We start from the raw sequence: 19,579 nt of genomic DNA on the forward strand, positions 1-19,579 counted from the left end.
GAAGTTTTATTGAGCGCTTCTGATCGAATGTCTGGAAGTGCAGATCAATCAGATGATCAGTTTTTTAACTCGATTGTTTCTGGTCGATCATATGTTCGATCGATAACGTGTGTTTTGTGATATTTGATATTTTCATTGATGACGGAACGCTTGTTTGTGGTCGCTCTCATCATGTGACATCATGTGACATTCCCGGGAGCCCTCTTCAGGGTCCGCCGTCCTCTGCTGTAAAGTCCGGGCCTCAAATTATGACATCTCAGGGCTGGTCTGCCCAGCATCCATTGTGAGCCTAGGCAACGTCCATTGTGAGCCTAGGTAGCATCCATTGTGGGTCTAGGCAGTGTCCATTGTGGGCCTAAGCAGCGTCCATTGTTGAGCCTATGCGGCGTCCATTATGGGCCTAGGCAGCATCCATTGGTTAGCCTAGGCAGTGTCCATTGTGAGCCTAGGCAGCGTCCATTACGGGCCTAGGCAGCATCCATTGGTTAGCCTAAGCAGTGTCCATTGTGAGCCTTTGCAGCGTCCATTATGGGCCTAGGCAGCATCCATTGGTTAGCCTAGGCAGTGTCCATTGTGAGCCTAGGCAGCATTCATTGTGGATCTAGGCAGTGTCCATTGTGAGCCTAGGCAGCATTCATTGTGGATCTAGGCAGTGTCCATTCTGGGCCAAACTAGTGTCCACTGTTGAGCCTAGGCAGTGTCCATTGTGAGCCTAGGCAGCATTCATTGTGGATCTAGGCAGTGTCCATTGTGAGCCTAGGCAGCATTCATTGTGGATCTAGGCAGTGTCCATTCTGGGCCAAACTTGTGTCCACTGTTGAGCCTAGGCAGCGTCCATTGGACTCCAGCCATTCTGCCTGCTGGCTGCCTTGACAGCTGTCCATTCTCTTGCCTGCTGCCTGCCTTGACTTCTGCATGGACTCTGGCCATTCTTCTGCCTGCTGCCTGCCTTGACTTCTGCCTGGACTCCGGCCATTCTCTTGCCTGCTGCCTGCCTTGACAGCTGCCTGGACTCCGGCCATTCTCTTGCCTGCTGCCTGCCTTGACAGCTGCCTGGACTCAGGGCATTCTTCTGCCTGCTGCCTGCCTTGAGAACTGCCTGGACTCCGGCCATTCTTCTGCCTGCTGCCTGCCTTGACAGCTGCCTGGACTCCGGCCATTCTCTTGCCTGCTGCCTGCCTTGACAGCTGCCTGGACTCCGGCCATTCTCTTGCCTGCTGCCTGCCTTGACAGCTGCCTGGACTCAGGGCATTCTTCTGCCTGCTGCCTGCCTTGAGAACTGCCTGGACTCCGGCCATTCTTCTGCCTGCTGCCTGCCTTGACAGCTGCCTGGACTCCGGCCATTCTTCTGCCTGCTGCCTGCCTCGATCTATGCCTGGACTCTGACTATTCTCTTGCCTGCTGCCTGCTTCTACCTCATCCTGGACCCCCACTATTCTTTATCCTCCCACCTGCCTTAACCTTGGTCTGGACCTCAACTATTCTCTTGCCTGTCCCCCACCTTGACCCTCCATCATATCACACAGCAATCTCCACAGAGAAGCCATCCTGTCTCAGTGACCCCTTGGTGGGGGTGATCTTGAGGGCCACACTCTGCTGTTCGCTTGCATAAAAGTAGCTCGGGGGCCACTAGGGTCAATGGCCCATCACTCCTTACAGAGTGGTTTAGTGGAGACCAAGCTGTCACTTAGACCCCACACAATGGGAGAGTCAGCGTCATAAGCCAAGGGTGTCACTGACACCATCAATCAAACCTTTTTTAAGAACAATGCTGATTTTAAAAAAATAATATAATAACATAAATAATAATAAAAGAATATACAAAATGATATAGTATGATAAAATGTAATATACTTAATTACCATATCATATAAAATAATACAATAAAATAAATAATTGTAATGTAATGCAATAAAATATATTGCAAGACTATAGAATAAAATGAAACAAAATAACAATAGTATAATAAGATACACAACAATAAAAGAGTATACAAAATAATATAACATGATAAAGTGTAATATAATTTAATGTCATATCATATAAAATAATGTATATAAAATAAATAATATAATGCCATGTAATGCAATATAATATAAAGTACCATGGAAACATATAATATAATATAATACAATGCAATAAGATATATTGTAATACCATATAGAGTACAATAATACAATAATACAAAATAATATTATACTAACAAAAATAATGCTGCCTGGGCTCACAATGGACACTGAATGTACAAAATAATACAATATAAAATGTAATAGAATTGAATCCCATATCATATACAGTTGTGACCAAAATTATTCAACCCCCACTGAAATTGAGTGTTTTGGCCAGTTTGACATTGCTTTTGATCATTCAGTCATCTTGCTTACATTTACATTAAAGAGGCACTTGTAGGTCAGACAAATATAACATAACAGTTATAATGAAATAACCACAAATGTCTTTTCTGTGCTCACAGCATTATCAGTTTTATTCAACCCCCAAGTGACATTCAATCTTAGTACTTAGTACAGCATCCTTTTACAGTTATAACAGCTTTTAAACGTGAAGCATAGCTTGACACAAGTGTCTTGCAGCGATCTACGGGTATCTTCGCCCATTCTTCATGGGCAAAGGCCTCCAGTTCAGTCACATTCTTAGGCTTGCGCACTGCAACTGCTTTCTTTAAGTCCCACCAGAGGTTCTCAATCGGATTTAAGTCTGGTGACTGCGATGGCCACTCCAAAATGTTCCAGCCTTTCCTCTGCAACCATGCTCTAGTGGACTTGGAGGTATGCTTGGGATCATTGTCCTGTTGAAAGGTCCAACGTCTCCCAAGCCTCAGGTGTGTGACGGACTGCATCACGTTTCCATCCAATATCTCCTGGTACTGAAGAGAATTCATGGTACCTTGCACACGCTGAAGCTTCCCTGTACCTGCAGAAGCAAAACAGCCCCAAAGCATGATTGACCCTCCACCATGCTTCACAGTAGGCAAGGTGTTCTTTTCATCATAGGCCTTGTTCTTCCTCCTCCAAACATAGCGTTGATCCATGGGCCCAAACAGTTCTAATTTTGTTTCATCAGTCCACAGAACACTATCCCACAACTTTTGTGGTTTGTCCACATGGCTTTTGGCATACTGCAGTCGACTCTTCTTATTCTTTGGAGACAGCAAGGGGGTACGCCTGGGAGTTCTGGCACGGAGGCCTTCATTACGCAGTGTGCGTCTTATTGTCTGGGCTGAAACTTCTGTACCCACATCTGACAAATCTTTTCTCAGTTCCTCAGCAGTCACACGGGGACTTCTCTCCACTCTACGCTTCAGGTAGCGCACAGCAGTCGAAGTCAGCATCTTCTTTCTGCCACGACCAGGTAGCGTTTCAACAGTGCCCTTTGCCTTGAATTTGCGAATGATGCTTCCTAAGGTGTCTCTTGGTATGTTTAACATCTTTGCAATCTTCTTATAGCCATTGCCCTTCCTGTGAAGAGAAATCACCTCTTCTCTTGTCTTCCTGGACCATTCTCTTGCCTTCACCATGTTTGTAACCACACCAGTAAATGTCTAGAAGGAGCTGAGTATCACAGTCATTTTAAAGCTGCCTAATTGGTGCTTATTATGCTTGATTGCTGCTCGGTGACATCCACAGGTGTTTTCAATACCTGATGGAAAGCACCTGTATGAACCTCTGTTCTTCAGAGTGGTAGTCTTTAAGGGGTTGAATAATTGTGGCAATGAAGAAACCACATAAGAACCATTTACTACTGTATTACATAAACAATTGATGTCATTTTAGTTGCATTTGGGTAGTTACAACGTCCTTGTAGGATTTGATTCTGAATACAATTCCAAATGTACACTATAGTCCCTAAACCCCTTTACAGCATTGGGGGTTGAATAATTTTGGTCACAACTGTATTTAAACTATACTATAATATTGGATTTTACTGTATAGAATAAAATACTACAAATTATTATTATTAATAATAATACAATAAAAATACTAAAATAATTACAAAATATTATAATATGATAAAATGTAATATAATTTAACGCCATATCATATATTTAAACTATACTATAATATTGGATTTTACTGTATAAAATAAAATAATACAAATTATTATTATTATTAATAATAATATTAATATTGATAATAATAATACAATAAAAATAATAAAACAATATACAAAATATTATAGTATGATAAAATGTAATATAATTTAACACAATAGCACATATATATATATATATATATATATATATATATTATCATGTAATGCAATAATATCAAGTAACATGAAAACATATATTTTTGTTAATATAATACAATGCAATAAAATATATTGTAATACCATATAGAATAAAATAATACAAAATATTAATATTAGACTAAAAAAAAATAATAAAAGAATGTACAAAATAATATAATATAAAATGTAATAGAATTGAATACCATATCATATATTTAAATTATAATATAATATTGGATTTTACTGTATAGAATAAATTAATACAAATTAATAATAATAATATAAAAAATAATAATAAAGGAATATACAAAATATTATAATATGATAAAATGTAATATAATTGAATGCCATATCATATAAAATAATTAAAAAAAATATAATACCATGTAATGCAATAATATCAAGTAACGTGAAAACATATATTTTTGTTAATATAATACAAGGCAATCAAATATATTGTAATACCATATAGAATAAAATAATACAAAAAAATAAAAACAAAACAAAAAACAAAAAAATTAGACTAACAAAAATAATAATAAAAGAATGTTCAAAATAATATAATATAAAATGTAATAGAATTGATTACCATATTGTGTATTTAAACTGTAATATAATATTGGATTTTACTGTATAGAATAAAATAATACAAATGAACAATAATAACAATATAAAAATAATAATAAAAGAATATACAAAATATTATAATATGATAAAATGTAATATAATTTAATGCAATAGCATATATATATATATATATATATATATATATAATTACCCTGTAAAAGTAATTGCTAAGAGAATTCATGGAAAAAGTCGCTTACGAGTGACGGTCCATGCAATCGCCAAGGATCGGATATGACTGAATGGATAGATAATATCATATATTGTAATATACAAAATATTATAATATGATAAAATGTAATATAATTTAACGCAATAGCATATATATATACAGTGGGGATCGAAAGTTTGGGCACCCCAGCTAAAAATTTGTATTAATGTGCATAAAGAAGCCAAGGAAAGATGGAAAAATCTCCAAAAGGCATCAAATTACAGATTAGACATTCTTATAATATGTCAACAAAAGTTAGATTTTATTTCCATCATTTACACTTTCAAAATAACAGAAAACAAAAAAATGACGTCTGCAAAAGTTTGGGCACCCTGCAGAATTTATAGCATGCACTGCCCCCTTTGCCAAGCTGAGACCTGCCAGTGTCATGGATTGTTCTCAATCATCGTCTGGGAAGACCAGGTGATGTCAATCTCAAAGGTTTTAAATGCCCGGACTCATCTGACCTTGCCCCAACAATCAGCGCCATGGGTTCTTTTAAGCAGTTGTCTAGAAAACTGAAACTGAAAATAGTTGACGCTCACAAAGCTGGAGAAGGCTATAAGAAGATAGCAAAGCGTTTTCAGATGTCAATATCCTCTGTTCGGAATGTAATTAAGAAATGGCAGTCATCAGGAACAGTGGAAGTTAAAGCAAGATCTGGAAGACCAAGAAAAATATCAGACAGAACAGCTCACAGGATTGTGAGAAAAACAATTCAAAACCCACGTTTGACGGCACGATCCCTCCAGAAAGATCTGGCAGACACTGGAGTTGTGGTCACTATTCCACTATAAAGAGATACTTGTACAAATATGGTCTTCATGGAAGAGTCATCAGAAGAAAACCTCTTCTACGTCCTCACCACAAAAATCATCGTTTGAACTTTGCAAATGAACATATAGACAAGCCTGATGCATTTTGGAAACAAGTTCTGTGGACCGATGAGGTTAAAATTGAACTTTTTGGCCGGAATGAGCAAAGGTACGTTTGGAGAAGAAGGGGCACAGAATTGAATGAAAAGAACCTCTGTCCAACTGTTAAGCATGGGGTTGGATCAATCATGCTTTGGGGTTGTGTTGCAGCCAGTGGCACAGGGAACATCTCACGAGTAGAAGGAAAAATGGATTCAATAAAATTTCAGCAAATTTTGGATGGTAACTTGATGCCATCTGTGAAAAAGCTGAAGTTAAAGAGAGGATGGCTTCTACAAATGGATAATGATCCTAAACACACCTCGAAATCCACGGGGGATTACATCAAGAGGCGTAAACTGAAGGTTTTGCCATGGCCTTCACAATCTCCTGACCTCAACATAATTGAAAATCTATGGATAGACCTTAAAAGAGCCGTGCGTGACAGACAGCCCAGAAATCTCAAAGAACTGGAAGACTTTTGTAAGGAAGAATGGGCAAAGATACCTCAAACAAGAATTGAAAGACTCTTGGCTGGCTACAAAAAGCGTTTACAAGCTGTGATACTTGCCAAAGGGGGCAGTACAAGATATTAACTCTGCAGGGGGCCCAAACTTTTGCAGACGCCATTTTTTTGTTTTCTGTTATTTTGAAAGTGTAAATGATGGAAATAAAATCTAACTTTTGTTGACATATTATAAGAATGTCTAATCTGTAATTTGATGCCTTTTGGAGATTTTTCCATCTTTCCTTGGCTTCTTTATGCACATTAATACAAATTTTTAGCTGGGGTGCCCAAACTTTCCATCCCCACTGTATATATATTATCATGTAATGCAATAATATCAAGTAACATGAAAACATATATTTTTGTTATTATAATACAATGCAATAAAATATATTGTAATACCATATAGAATAAAATAATACAAAATAATAATATTAGACTAACAAAAATAATAATAAAAGATTGTACAAAATAATAGAATATAAAATGTAATAGAATTGAATACCATATTATATATTTAAACTATAATATAATATTGAATTTTACTGTATAGAATAAAATAATACAAATTAATAATAATAATAGTAATAATAATATTTAAATAATAATAATAGAATATATATAATATTATATGAAAAAATGTAATATAATTGAATGCCATATCATATAAACTAATAAAAAAATATAATATGTAATGCAATAATATCAAGTAACATGAAAACATATATGTTTGTGAATATAATACAAGGCAATCAAATATATTGTAATATCATACAGAATAAAATAATACAAAATAATAATATTAGACTAACAAAAATAATAATAATAAAGAATGTACAAAATTATAAAATGTAATGGAATTGAATCCCATATCATATATTTAAACTATACTGTAATATTGAATTTTACTGTATAGAATAAAATAATACAAATAAATAATAATAATAGTAATAATAATAATATTAAAATAATAATAATAGAATATACAAAATATATTATGAAAAAATGTAATATAATTGAATGCCATATCATATAAAATAATAAAAAAATATAATATCATGTAATACAATAATATCAAGTAACATGAAAACATATATTTTTGTTATTATAATACAATGCAATCAAATATATTGTAATATCATACAGAATAAAATAATACAAAATAATAATATTAGACTAACAAAAATAATAATAAAAGATTGTACAAAATAATAGAATAAAAAATGTAATAGAATTGAATACCATATTATATATTTAAACTATAATATAATATTGAATTTTACTGTATAGAATAAAATAATACAAATTAATAATAATAATAGTAATAATAATATTTAAATAATAATAATAGAATATATATAATATTATATGAAAAAATGTAATATAATTGAATGCCATATCATATAAACTAATAAAAAAATATAATATGTAATGCAATAATATCAAGTAACATGAAAACATATATGTTTGTGAATATAATACAAGCAATCAAATATATTGTAATATCATACAGAATAAAATAATACAAAATAATAATATTAGACTAACAAAAATAATAATAAAAGAATGTACAAAATAATATAATATAAAATGTAATATAATTGAATGCCATATCATATAAAATAATAAAAAAATATAATATCATGTAATACAATAATATCAAGTAACATGAAAACATATATTTTTGTTATTATAATACAATGCAATAAAATATATTGTAATACCATACAGAATAAAATAATACAAAATAATAATATTAGACTAACAAAAATAATAATAAAAGATTGTACAAAATAATAAAATGTAATGGAATTGAACCCCATATTGTGTATTTATACGATAATATAATATTGTATTTTCACCAATGATGTGATGCAGAAGTAGAATATTGTGATGTCAGATAATATTCAGGAACACGTCATTTCTCAGGAAATATTTCATCTCGCAGTAATATACAATATAACACGTAAGCTCTTCTGTAAACAAACATTTCTGTTGGCCCCCCCTGGTCACATGTGACAGCCCAGCACTCTCTCCCCCAGAATACATTGCGGCGGGGCTGTGTGTGATTCAGGCTCCAGCCTTGTGCTGGGAGTACAGAGGGGAAGAGTCTGGAGCAGACAGAGCTGTGTGCACACCGGGCAGCATGGAGCATTTCTTGCGGGGCAGCAAAGCCGCTTCACAGGTAAGCAAACACCCTCCAAGTCCCTGCATGGGGCACAAATCTGCATTGCCTGCTTGCCTGCGGAGCTAGCAATCCATTCTGACATCCTGGGGAGGCTGACATAAAGATTCAGCCACCTGATGCAAGCGAGGGGGGCACAGTATTGGGTATTGAGCGCATTCATAGGACGACCGCATGGAGGAGGGAATATTCAGGTCATAAAGCAGCGCATGCTTGCCTGAAGAGCTAGCAATCCACTCTGGCATGAAGGGATACCGAGTCAAAGATTCGGCCACTTGAGGCAATCGCTGCGCCCCCCGCTCTGATGTATAAATGGGGGGACAGAGACGTCCATAGAGTGACAGGCTGGGGATACTTCCTCCCATGTACACTCATGTCATTCTCGGTATCTGTATGGACTCTGCACAGTCCGACTTCTCCTGTCCCGAATGCCGGGTGTCATTCTCGGTATCTCCTCTTATTCTGTATGTATGGACTCTGCACAGTCCCACTTCTCCTGTCCCGGATGCCGGGTGTAATTCTCAGTATCTCCTCTTATTCTGTATGTATGGACTCTGCACAGTCGACTTCTCCTGTCCCGGATGCCGGGTGTAATTCTCAGTATCTCCTCTTATTCTGTATGTATGGACTCTGCACAGTCGACTTCTCCTGTCCCGGATGCCGGGTGTAATTCTCAGTATCTCCTCTTATTCTGTATGTATGGACTCTGCACAGTCCCACTTCTCCTGTCCCGGATGCCGGGTGTAATTCTCAGTATCTCCTCTTATTCTGTATGTATGGACTCTGCACAGTCCCACTTCTCCTGTCCTGGATGCCGGGTGTCATTCTCGGTATCTCCCCTTATTCTGTATGTATGGACTCTGCACAGTCCCACTTCTCCTGTCCTGGATGCCGGGTGCCATTCTCGGTATCTCCCCTTATTCTGTATGTATGGACTCTGCACAGTCCCACTTCTCCTGTCCTGGATGCCGGGTGTCATTCTCGGTATTAGCCCTTATTCTGTATGTATGGACTCTGCACAGTCCCACTTCTCCTGTCCTGGATGCCGGGTGTCATTCTCGGTATCTCCCCTTATTCTGTATGTATGGACTCTGCACAGTCCCACTTCTCCTGTCCTGGATGCCGGGTGTCATTCTCGGTATCTCCTCTTATTCTGTATGTATGGACTCTGTACAGTCCCACTTCTCCGGTGCCGGGTGTCATTCTCGGTATGAGAAGTCCACACTGGATTCAGAAATGGTTCCAGAAGCTCCATGTTGAGTCCCTCCATCACCAATGACAGCCATTGTCACCCGCCGCCTGTTTATCTCCAGTAGTTGTATTATCAGCTCTAAGGGCCCACCGCCTGTTCCCCCGTCACATGACCCTCAGCTTGTTTTTCGTGGTGGGAACAACATCTCTTTTTGACACCCTGACAGGCCATTCCTCGTGTCTCGTTTTACCACATGCCTCTGACTGGAGTCATACATGTGCTTCACTGTCACATGATGGGACTGTCTGCTGGGCTGAGCTCCATGGGAGGTTGGAGAAGGATGTGTCTCAAGAAATTCTTACCACACGCTGTGTCAGCCTGTTATGAAATATTGTTGGCGCCTGGGGAGATGTAGAACTGATCCTTAATGTTGGTTGGTGGAGGGGTCCTCAATCCATATGATTGCTCCTCACTGTTGGTTGATGAAGGGGTCCTCTGTCCATAGAATTACTCCTTACTGTTGGTTGGCAGAGGGGTCCACAATCTGTAAAACTGCTCCTTACAGTTGGTTGATGGAGGGGTCCTCAGTTCATAGAATTGCTCCTTACAGTTGGTTGGCAGAGGGATCATCAGTCTGTAGAATTGCTCTTTACTGTTGGTTGGTAAAGAGGTCCCCAGTCTTTAGAATTGCTCTTCACGGTTGGTTGGCAGAGGGGTCCTCGGTCTGTAGTATTGCTCCTTGCTGTTGGTTGGTGAAGGAGTCCTCGGTCCATAGAATTACTCCTTACTTTTGGTTGGCAGAGGGGTCCACAATCTGTAAAACTGCTCCTTACAGTTGGTTGATGGAGGGGTCCTCAGTTCATAGAATTGCTCCTCACAGTTGGTTGGCAGAGGGATCATCAGTCTGTAGAATTGCTCCTCACAGTTGGTTGGCAGAGGGATCATCAGTCTGTAGAATTGCTCTTTACTGTTGGTTGGTAAAGAGGTCCCCAGTCTTTAGAATTGCTCTTCACGGTTGGTTGGCAGAGGGGTCCTCGGTCTGTAGTATTGCTCCTTACTGTTGGTTGGTGAAGGGGTCCTCGGTCTGTAGAATTACTCCTTACTGTTGGTTGGTGAAGGGGTCCTCAGTCTGTAGAATTACTCCTTACTGTTGGTTGGTGAAGGGGTCCTCGGTCTGTAGAGTTGCTCCTTTCTGTTAGTTTGTGAAGGGGTCCTCGGTCTGTAGAATTGCTCCTTGCTGTTGGTTAGTGAAGGGGTCCTCGGTCTGTAGAATTGCTCCTTACTGTTGGTTAGTGAAGGAGTCCTCTGTCTGTAGAATTGCTCCTTACTGTTGGTTAGTGAAGGGGTCCTCGGTCTGTAGAACTGCTCCTTGCTGTTGGTTGGTGAAGGGGTCCTCGGTCTGTAGAACTGCTCCTTGCTGTTGGTTGGTGAAGGGGTTCTCGATCTGTAGAATTGCTCCTTACTGTTGGTTAGTGGAGGGGTTCTCGGTCTGTAGAACTGCTCTTCACTGTAGGTTGGCAGAGGAATCATCAGTCTGTAGAATTGCTCTTTACTGTTGGTTGGTAAAGAGGTCCCCAGTCTTTTGAATTGCTCTTCACGCTTGGTTGGCAGAGGGGTCCTCGGTCTGTAGTATTGCTCCTTACTGTTGGTTGGCAGAGGGGTCCTCGGTCTGTAGTATTGCTCCTTACTGTTGGTTGGTGAAGGGGTCCTCGGTCTGTAGAATTGCTCCTTACTGTTGGTTGGTGAAGGGGTCCTCGGTCTGTAGAATTGCTCCTTACTGTTGGTTGGTGAAGGGGTCCTCGGTCTGTAGAATTGCTCCTTGCTGTTGGTTGGTGGAGGGGTCCTCGGTCTGCAGAATTGCTCCTTGCTGTTGGTTGGTGAAGAGGTCCTCGGTCTGTAGAACGGCTCTTCACTGTATGTTGGCAAAGGGGTCCTCAGTGTATATATTTGCTCCTTGTTGTTGGTTGACAGAGGGGTTCCCAGTTTGTAGAATTGCTCCTCACTCTTGGTTGTTGGAGGTGTCCTCAGTCTGCTCTTCACTGCAGGTCCTCAGTCCACAGAATTACTCCTCATTGTTGATTGGTGGAGGGATCCCTTGTCTGTAGAATTTCTCCTCACAGTTGCTTGGTGGAGGGATCTTCAGTCCATAGAATTGCTCTTCTCTGTTGTTCGGTGCAGGGGTCCTCAGTGAAGTCGGAACAAGACTGTGGCTGGGATGGCAATCCGTCACGCCACTTCACTAACCTGTGATAACACTTAGGGCCCCTTCAAATGGTCTCATTGCAGTACTGTATAGTAATGGTCCTGTCACTGCTACTCCCGTAGTATGGTGCATTTCTTCACCTTTCATGAATGCCATCCCCACGCACCTACCTTGCAGCGTAACACCCCACAATACATTGGGGTGCAGATCAGTCGTGTTGGCAGCCCATTGCAAATTCTAACAATGAACTTCTCTTTATTGGTCCATTTTAATTCAACTCTGTAATTGAATGCATTTTGTTTTATCTGGTTTGTACGTTCAGGTTAGGATGAGGATGGTGAATAGAAGGTCTTTGGAGGAGCAGAGAGGACAGTTTGGGTGATATGTAGGAACAAGGTTGGTAAGAAGGAGGTCTTGAGAGGAGCAAAGAGAACGGTTCCTTGCTCCTTCAAAGACCTGCTTCCTAACCTTTTCCCAACAAAAGGTTAGGAAGCAGGAGGTCTTTGGAGGAGCAAGGAGCAGAGAAGATGGTCTGGGTGATGTGTTAAGAGGAGGATGGTGAGTAGGAGGTCTTGAGAGGATTGGTGAGGACAGTTTGGGTGAAAGCTTAAGAATAGAATGGTGAGCAGGAGGTCTTGAGAGAACGGCTTGGGTGATATTGTGAGAAAAGATTAGTGAGCAGGAGGTTTTTGGAGGAACATTGATGGTTTGGGTGGTATGTTAAGACGAGGATGGTGAGTAGAAGGTCTTGAAAGGAGCAGAGAGGACAGTTTGGGTGATATGTAGGAACAAGGTTGGTAAGAAGGAGGTCTTGAGAGGAGCAAAGAGGGTGGCTTAGGTGATATGTTGGGAAAAGGTTAGTAAGCAGGAGGTCTTTGGAGGAGCAAGGAGCAGAGAAGATGGTTTGGGTGATGTGTTAAGACGAGGATGGTGAGTAGGAGGTCTTGAGAGGAGTGGAGAGGACAGTTTGGGTGATAGTTTAAGAATAGAATGGTGATCAGGAGGTCTTGAAAGAACGGCTTGGGTGATATTGTGAGAAAAGATTAGTGAGCAGGAGGTCTTTGAAGGAGCAGAGATGGTTTGGGTGATATGTTAAGATGAGGATGGTGAGTAGGAGGTCTTGAAAGGAGCAGAGAGGACAGCTTGGGTGAAGTGTTGGGGAAAAGGTTGGTGAGCAGAAGTTGAGAAGAGTGGAGAGGACGATTTGGGTGATATGTTAAGAAGAGAATGGTGAGCATGGGGTCTTGGGAGGAGTGGAGAGGACAGCTTAGGTGATATGTTGGGAAAAGGTTGGAAAACAGGAGGTCTTTGGAGAAGCAAGGAACAGAGAGGATGGTTTGGGTGACATGTAAAGATGAAGATGATGTTTAGGACGTCTTGGGAGGAATGGAGAGGACAGCTTAGGTGATATGTTGGGAAACGGTTGGTGAGCAGTAGGTCTTTGGAGAAGCGAGGAACAGAGAGGATGGTGTAGGTGATATGTAAAGAAGAGGATGGTGTGTAGGAGGTCTTGGAAGGAGTGGAGAGGACAGTTTAAGTGATCTGTTGGGAAAAGGTTGGTGAGCAGAAGCAGTTGAGAGGATGAATTGGGTGATGTGTTAAGAAGAGAATGATGAGCAAGAGGTCTTGAGAAAAGTGAAGACGACACCTTGGGTGTGATATGTTGGCAAAAGGTTGAAGAGCAGGAGGTCTTCTTGGGCATCAGCACTCCTAGGCATTATTTCAGCTGGAGAAACGCCAGCTGCTTGCAGTATCACCCCATCTTTAAAGAGGGCTTCATCTGGTCTGTAAAACTGCTGCTTACTGTTGGTTTGTGGAGGGGTCCTTCATGCGTAAAATTGCTCCTCACTGTTGGTTGGTGGAGGGGTACTCAATCTGTAAACCAGCTCATCACTGTTGGTTGGCAGAAGGGTTCTCATTTCATAGACTTACTCCTCACTGTCGGTTGGCAGAAGGCTCTTCAATTGGTAGAAATGCTCCTTGCTGTTGGTTGGTGGAGGAGTCCTTACTCTGTAGATCTGCTCTTTACTGTAGGTTGTCAGGGGAGTCCTCAGTCCAAAGAACTGCTACCCATTCTTGGTTGATGGAGGGGTCCTCAGTCCATAGAATTGCTCCTCACTGTTGGTTGGTGGAGGGATCCTCATTCTGTAGAATTGCTCCTCACTGTTGGTTGGTGGAGGGATCCTCAGTCTGAAGATTTGCTCCTCACTTTTGGTTGGTGGAGGGATCCTCAGTCTGAAGATTTGCTCCTCACTTTTGGTTGACGGAGGGGTCCTCAGTCCATAGAATTGCTCCTCACTGTTGGTTGGTGGAGGGATCCTCATTCTGTAGAATTGCTCCTCACTTTTGGTTGGTGGAGGGATCCTCAGTCTGAAGATTTGCTCCTCACTTTTGGTTGGTGGAGGGATCCTCAGTCTGTAGAATTGCTCCTCACTGTTGGTCGGTGGAGGGATCCTCAGTCTGTAGAATTGCTCCTCACTGTTGGTTGGTGGAGGGATCCTCAGTTTGTAGAATTGCTCCTCACTGTTGGGCGGTGGAGGGATCCTCAGTCTGTAGAATTGCTCCTCACTGTTGGGCGGTGGAGGGATCCTCAGTCTGTAGAATTGCTCCTCACTGTTGGTTGGTGGAGGGATCCTCAGTCTGTAGAATTGCTCCTCACTTTTGGTTGGTGGAGGGATCCTCATTCTGTAGAATTGCTCCTCACTTTTGGTTGGTGGAGGGATCCTCAGTCTGAAGATTTGCTCCTCACTTTTGGTTGGTGGAGGGATCCTCAGTCTGTAGAATTGCTCCTCACTGTTGGTCGGTGGAGGGATCCTCAGTCTGTAGAATTGCTCCTCACTGTTGGTTGGTGGAGGGATCCTCAGTCTGTAGAATTGCTCCTCACTGTTGGTCGGTGGAGGGATCCTCAGTCTGTAGAATTGCTCCTCACTGTTGGTTGGTGGAGGGATCCTCAGTCTGTAGAATTGCTCCTCACTGTTGGTTGGTGGAGGGATCCTCAGTCTGTAGAATTGCTCCTCACTGTTGGCAGAAGAGTCCTCAGTGGTTCTGAAACAGGGGTTGCAGCTATGAATACCACTAACACGCCTCTTGCTCAATTTCTATGGTAAAATGGGTCACCGCTTCCCGAGGGAGCGTACAATCCGTTCATCAAGAAATACACCGTCCCTTGACATAACACTTCTCACCACTTCCTACCCAGCAGAGCTGGGTGCCAGTTTCGGGATAGGCCACCTTTGAAGTTAGAGACAAGTCCGTTTGGTTTTTAATGCTTTACTAGCAAAAAAGGCATACAATGTCCTCCATGTTCAGAGGTGGCGGCTGCCAGTACTTTCCCCAGGGTGGTCACCTTTAGTCCCATCCCCTTATAAGTCCTTTTTGGGCTTCCTAGGCTGGAGAAATGCCAGTTGCTTGCCGTATCACCCCATGTCTAAAGAAGACCCACAGGGGCCACCTACACAAGTATTTCCTCTCTTTTCTGAACTTCCCGCCAGACTGACTCGTTCTCCAATCCACTTGAGGAAGGGTCAAACCTAGTGGCCAATCTAGGAACTGGTCTTACATGTTGCCTTCAATGTACGGGTAAAGCAACATGGTTTTGCTTGTACAATATGTGTATGTATCCATGTAGCCGTATCTGGCTTTTGGTGACTCGGTGAGCCAGTTCATTGGGCAACCCATCGCCGGTGATTTTTTATTTTTTTTTGCCAAGGTAGGTCCCCAGGTCTTTCCAACTCTCCCCAATTTCTCAGCTTGGAAAAGGCATGCAGAATATGATGACACATCTGCATTCCATGTACGCCTACTAGGGCCAGCTTGGACAGGAGTCCGTTGACCTACCAGCATGTCTTTGGAAAGTGGGAGGAAGCTGAAGCCAACTTACGCAGACCCCATGCAGATGGTGTCCTGGCCAGGAACCCAGGCAAGGACCCAAGTGCCGCAAGACCAAAGTGCTAAAAGTAGCACCATTGACGGCCAACTTGTATACGCATGGTGGGTACAGATTGGCAATAAAGCAGGCCATAGACGGGTCGAAAACCGGTCGTTTAAAAAAAAAAAAATTAAAAATCGGTTGTTCGATCGGCCGACGTTACCACCAACGGTAAAAAAATCGGCCGATTTTCGTCCCGTCTACGGCCAGCATTTAACCCCATAATTACTTCTGTCCTTTGCAGAGAACTCCGCTATTATATTTTACATGAAAAAGTCTTCTTCCTCTTCTTATTCTTCCTCTTCTTCTTCTGCTTCCTCTTCTTCCTCCTCCTCTTCTTCTTCCTCTTCTTCTTCCTCCTCTTCCTCTTCCTCCTCCTCTTCCTCTTCCTCCTCTTCTTCCTCCTCTTCCTCCTCTTCTTCCTCCTTCTTCCTCCTTCTTCCTCTTCTTTTTCCTCTTCTTCCTCTTCCTCTTCTTCTTCTTTCTCCTCTTCTTCCTCCTCTTCTTCTTTCTCCTCTTCCTCCTCTTCCTCTTCCTCTTCTTCTTCCTCTTGTTCCTCTTCTTCTTCTTCCTCCTCTTCCTCTTCTTCCTCTTTTTCTTCCTCCTCTTCCTCCTCTACTTCCTCTTCCTCCTCTACTTCCTCCTCTTCCTCCTCTTTCTCTTCTTCCTCTTCCTCTTCTTCCTCTTCTTTTTCTTCTTCTTGCAGGTCACGGCTCATGCGCAGATTTTTTATCGGTAAAACGATCGGCCGATTTGCCCATCATTGCAGGGAAAATCGGCCGATCGTCAACACCGGCCGCAAATTTTCCAACATGCCTGATAAAAAAAATGTGCAAAAAGCCTGAAAAACGGCCGACCAATTAACCCACTAACAGTGCGAAAATCGGCTGGCTTAAGTCTTTGCTACACCGGAGTGGTGCTGCCGTTAGGGGCGTGGCCTGTTTGGAACGAGCGGAAGAGCAGATATGTTTTTACTACAACACGACCTAAACGATCGGCAGCAGAATATTCGCCATTGTTTGCAGCAGCAGGACGAACTCCTGCTAAAACCACACTGTTGTTGGTCGGGACAAAGAGTTTGTTGATGGGTAAACGCGGGGTGGCGTGATATCAGCCGGAGTTCGCTATAATGACACAGGCGATCGAAGTTTGCAGAGACAATAGGGATTTGTTCGCTCAGAGCCGTAAAGCGGCTATCGCCGAAAATGCTTTTTTTACCGCGTAGAATTTTTACCGATCGGTTTAGACACAATTTCGATTGGATTCGGGTAAAATAAATTTCCATCGAGGAGCTCTGAGATACTTTTTTTTTCATGATTATGATCCTATTTTGATCGATCAAATTATGAGATTATGTGGAGGAGATAGAGATGCGATCGATAGGCCAGTTATTCCTATTGGCAGACATCGATCGAAAAAGAAATTGATCGTTTATTGATGCGTGCGTTGCTGCCATCTGCATCAAGGTTTGGTTTGGTATAGGGTGACAACGCTCCGCCCCGTTTCCCATTTTTGCTCCTACGTTGTCACCATGTCACACGTGACACAATGCGTGGTAATTCACTATATTTAGGTCCTTGTTCAGGCACTTCCTGGTATAGGGTGACAACGCTCTGTCCCTGTTTCCCATTTTCACTCCTACGTTGTCCCGATGCCACACAATGCAAGTTAATTCACTATATTTAGGTCCTGGTTCAGGCACTTCCTGGTACAGGTTGACAACGCTCCGCCCCGTTTCCCATTTTTGATTTTACGTTGTCACCATGTCACATGTGACACAATGCAAGTTAATTCACTATATTTAGGCCCTTGTTCAGGCACTTCCTGGTATAGGGTGACAACCCTCCACCCCTGTTATCCATTTTCTCTCCTAAGTTGTCACCATGTCACGCGTGACACAGTGCAAGTTAATTCACTATATTTAGGTCCTTGTTTAGGCGCTTCCTGGTATAGGGTGACAACGCTCTGCCCATTTCCCATTTTCGCTCCTATGTTGTCCCGATGCCACACACGGCAAGTTAATTCACTATAGTTAGGTCCTTGTTCAGGCACTTCCTGGAATAGGGTGACAACGCTCCGTCCCTGTTTCCCATTTTTGCTCCTACGTAGTCACCATGTCACACTTGATACAATACATGGTAATTCACTATATTTAGGTCCTGGTTCAGGCACTTCCTGGTATAGGGTGACAACGCTCCACCCGTTTCCCATTTTTGCTCCTACGTTGTCACCCTGTCACCAGCGACACAATACGTGTTAATTCACTATATATAGGTCCTTGTTCAGGCAGTTCCTGTTGTAGGGTGACAACGCTTCACCCGTTTCCCATTTGTGCTCCTATGTTGTCACCATGTCACGCGTGACACAATGCAAGTTAATTCACTATATTTTGGTCCTTGTTCAGGCACTTCCTGGTATAGGGTGACAACACTCCACCCGTTTCCCATTTTCTCTCCTATGTTGTCACCATGTCACGCGTGACACAGTGCAAGTTAATTCACTATATTTTGGTCCTTGTTCAGGCACTTCCTGGTGACAACGCTCTGCCCATTTCCCATTTTCGCTCCTACGTTGTCACCATGTAACACTTGACACAATACATGGTAATTCACTATATTTAGGTATAGGGTGACAACGCTCCACCCGTTTCCCATTTTTTGCTCCTACGTTGTCACCCTGTCACCAGCAACACAATAAGTGTTAATTCACTATATATAGGTCCTTGTTCAGGCAGTTCCTGTTGTATGGTGACAACGCTCCGCCCGTTTCCCATTTGTGCTCCTATGTTGTCACCATGTCACACATGACACAATGCAAGTTAATTCACTATAGTTAGGTCCTTGGTCAGGCGCTTCCTGGTATAGGGTGACAACGCTCTGCCCATTTCCCATTTTCGCTCCTACGTTGTCCCGATGCCACACAAGGCAAGTTAATTCACTATAGTTAGGTCCTTGTTCTGGCACTTCCTGGTATAGGGTGACAACCCTCCACCCGTTTCCCATTTTCGCTCCTACGTTGTCACCATGTCACACGTGACACAATGCAAGTTAATTCACTCTATTTAGGTCCTTGTTCAGGCAGGTCCTGGTATAGGGTGACAACGCTCTGTCCCTGTCTCTCAGTTGCGCTCCTGCGTTGTCACCACGTCACCAGCGACACAATGCATGTTTATTCACTATATTTAGGTCCTTTTTCAGGCAGTTCCTGTTACAGAGTGACAACGCTCTGTCCCTACATCCCAGTTGAACTCCTACGTTGTCACCCTGTCATGCACAACAAAATGCATGTTAAGTCACTGCATATCAGACCTTGTTCAGGCCGTTCCGGTTATAGGATGACACAGATCCGCCCTGTCACCAGTGACACCATGAATATTAATTCCCTACATATATAGGTCATTGTTCAGGCACTTTGTGTTATGGAGTGACAACGCTTCACCCCCGTCTCCCACATGTGCTTCTGCTTTGTCACCCTGTCACATGTGACACAATGCATGTAAATTCATTATATACAGGTGCTTATTCAGGCAGTTCCAGTTAAAAGGTGACAACGCTCCGCCCATGTAT

At 41.9% G+C, this 19,579-nt stretch overlaps 1 protein-coding gene across 1 annotated transcript in view; it reads left to right on the plus strand.

Annotated features, from left to right (window-relative positions):
* Positions 1-8,538: 8,538 nt before the first annotated feature.
* PRUNE1 (prune exopolyphosphatase 1) overlaps positions 8,539-19,579 on the plus strand; it is a 54,355-nt gene continuing 43,314 nt past the window's right edge. The window contains exon 1 of the mRNA XM_089663738.1: positions 8,539-8,690. Within this exon, the coding sequence (XP_089519864.1) occupies positions 8,652-8,690 (39 nt within the window). The 5' untranslated portion in view covers positions 8,539-8,651. The remainder of the gene's footprint in view (positions 8,691-19,579) is intronic.

This window comes from Staurois parvus, unplaced genomic scaffold, assembly GCF_062004578.1.
Source record: "Staurois parvus isolate SC_StPar_1 unplaced genomic scaffold, SC_StPar_1.0 ptg001757l, whole genome shotgun sequence".
In the NCBI taxonomy this organism is placed as follows: domain Eukaryota; kingdom Metazoa; phylum Chordata; class Amphibia; order Anura; family Ranidae; genus Staurois; species Staurois parvus.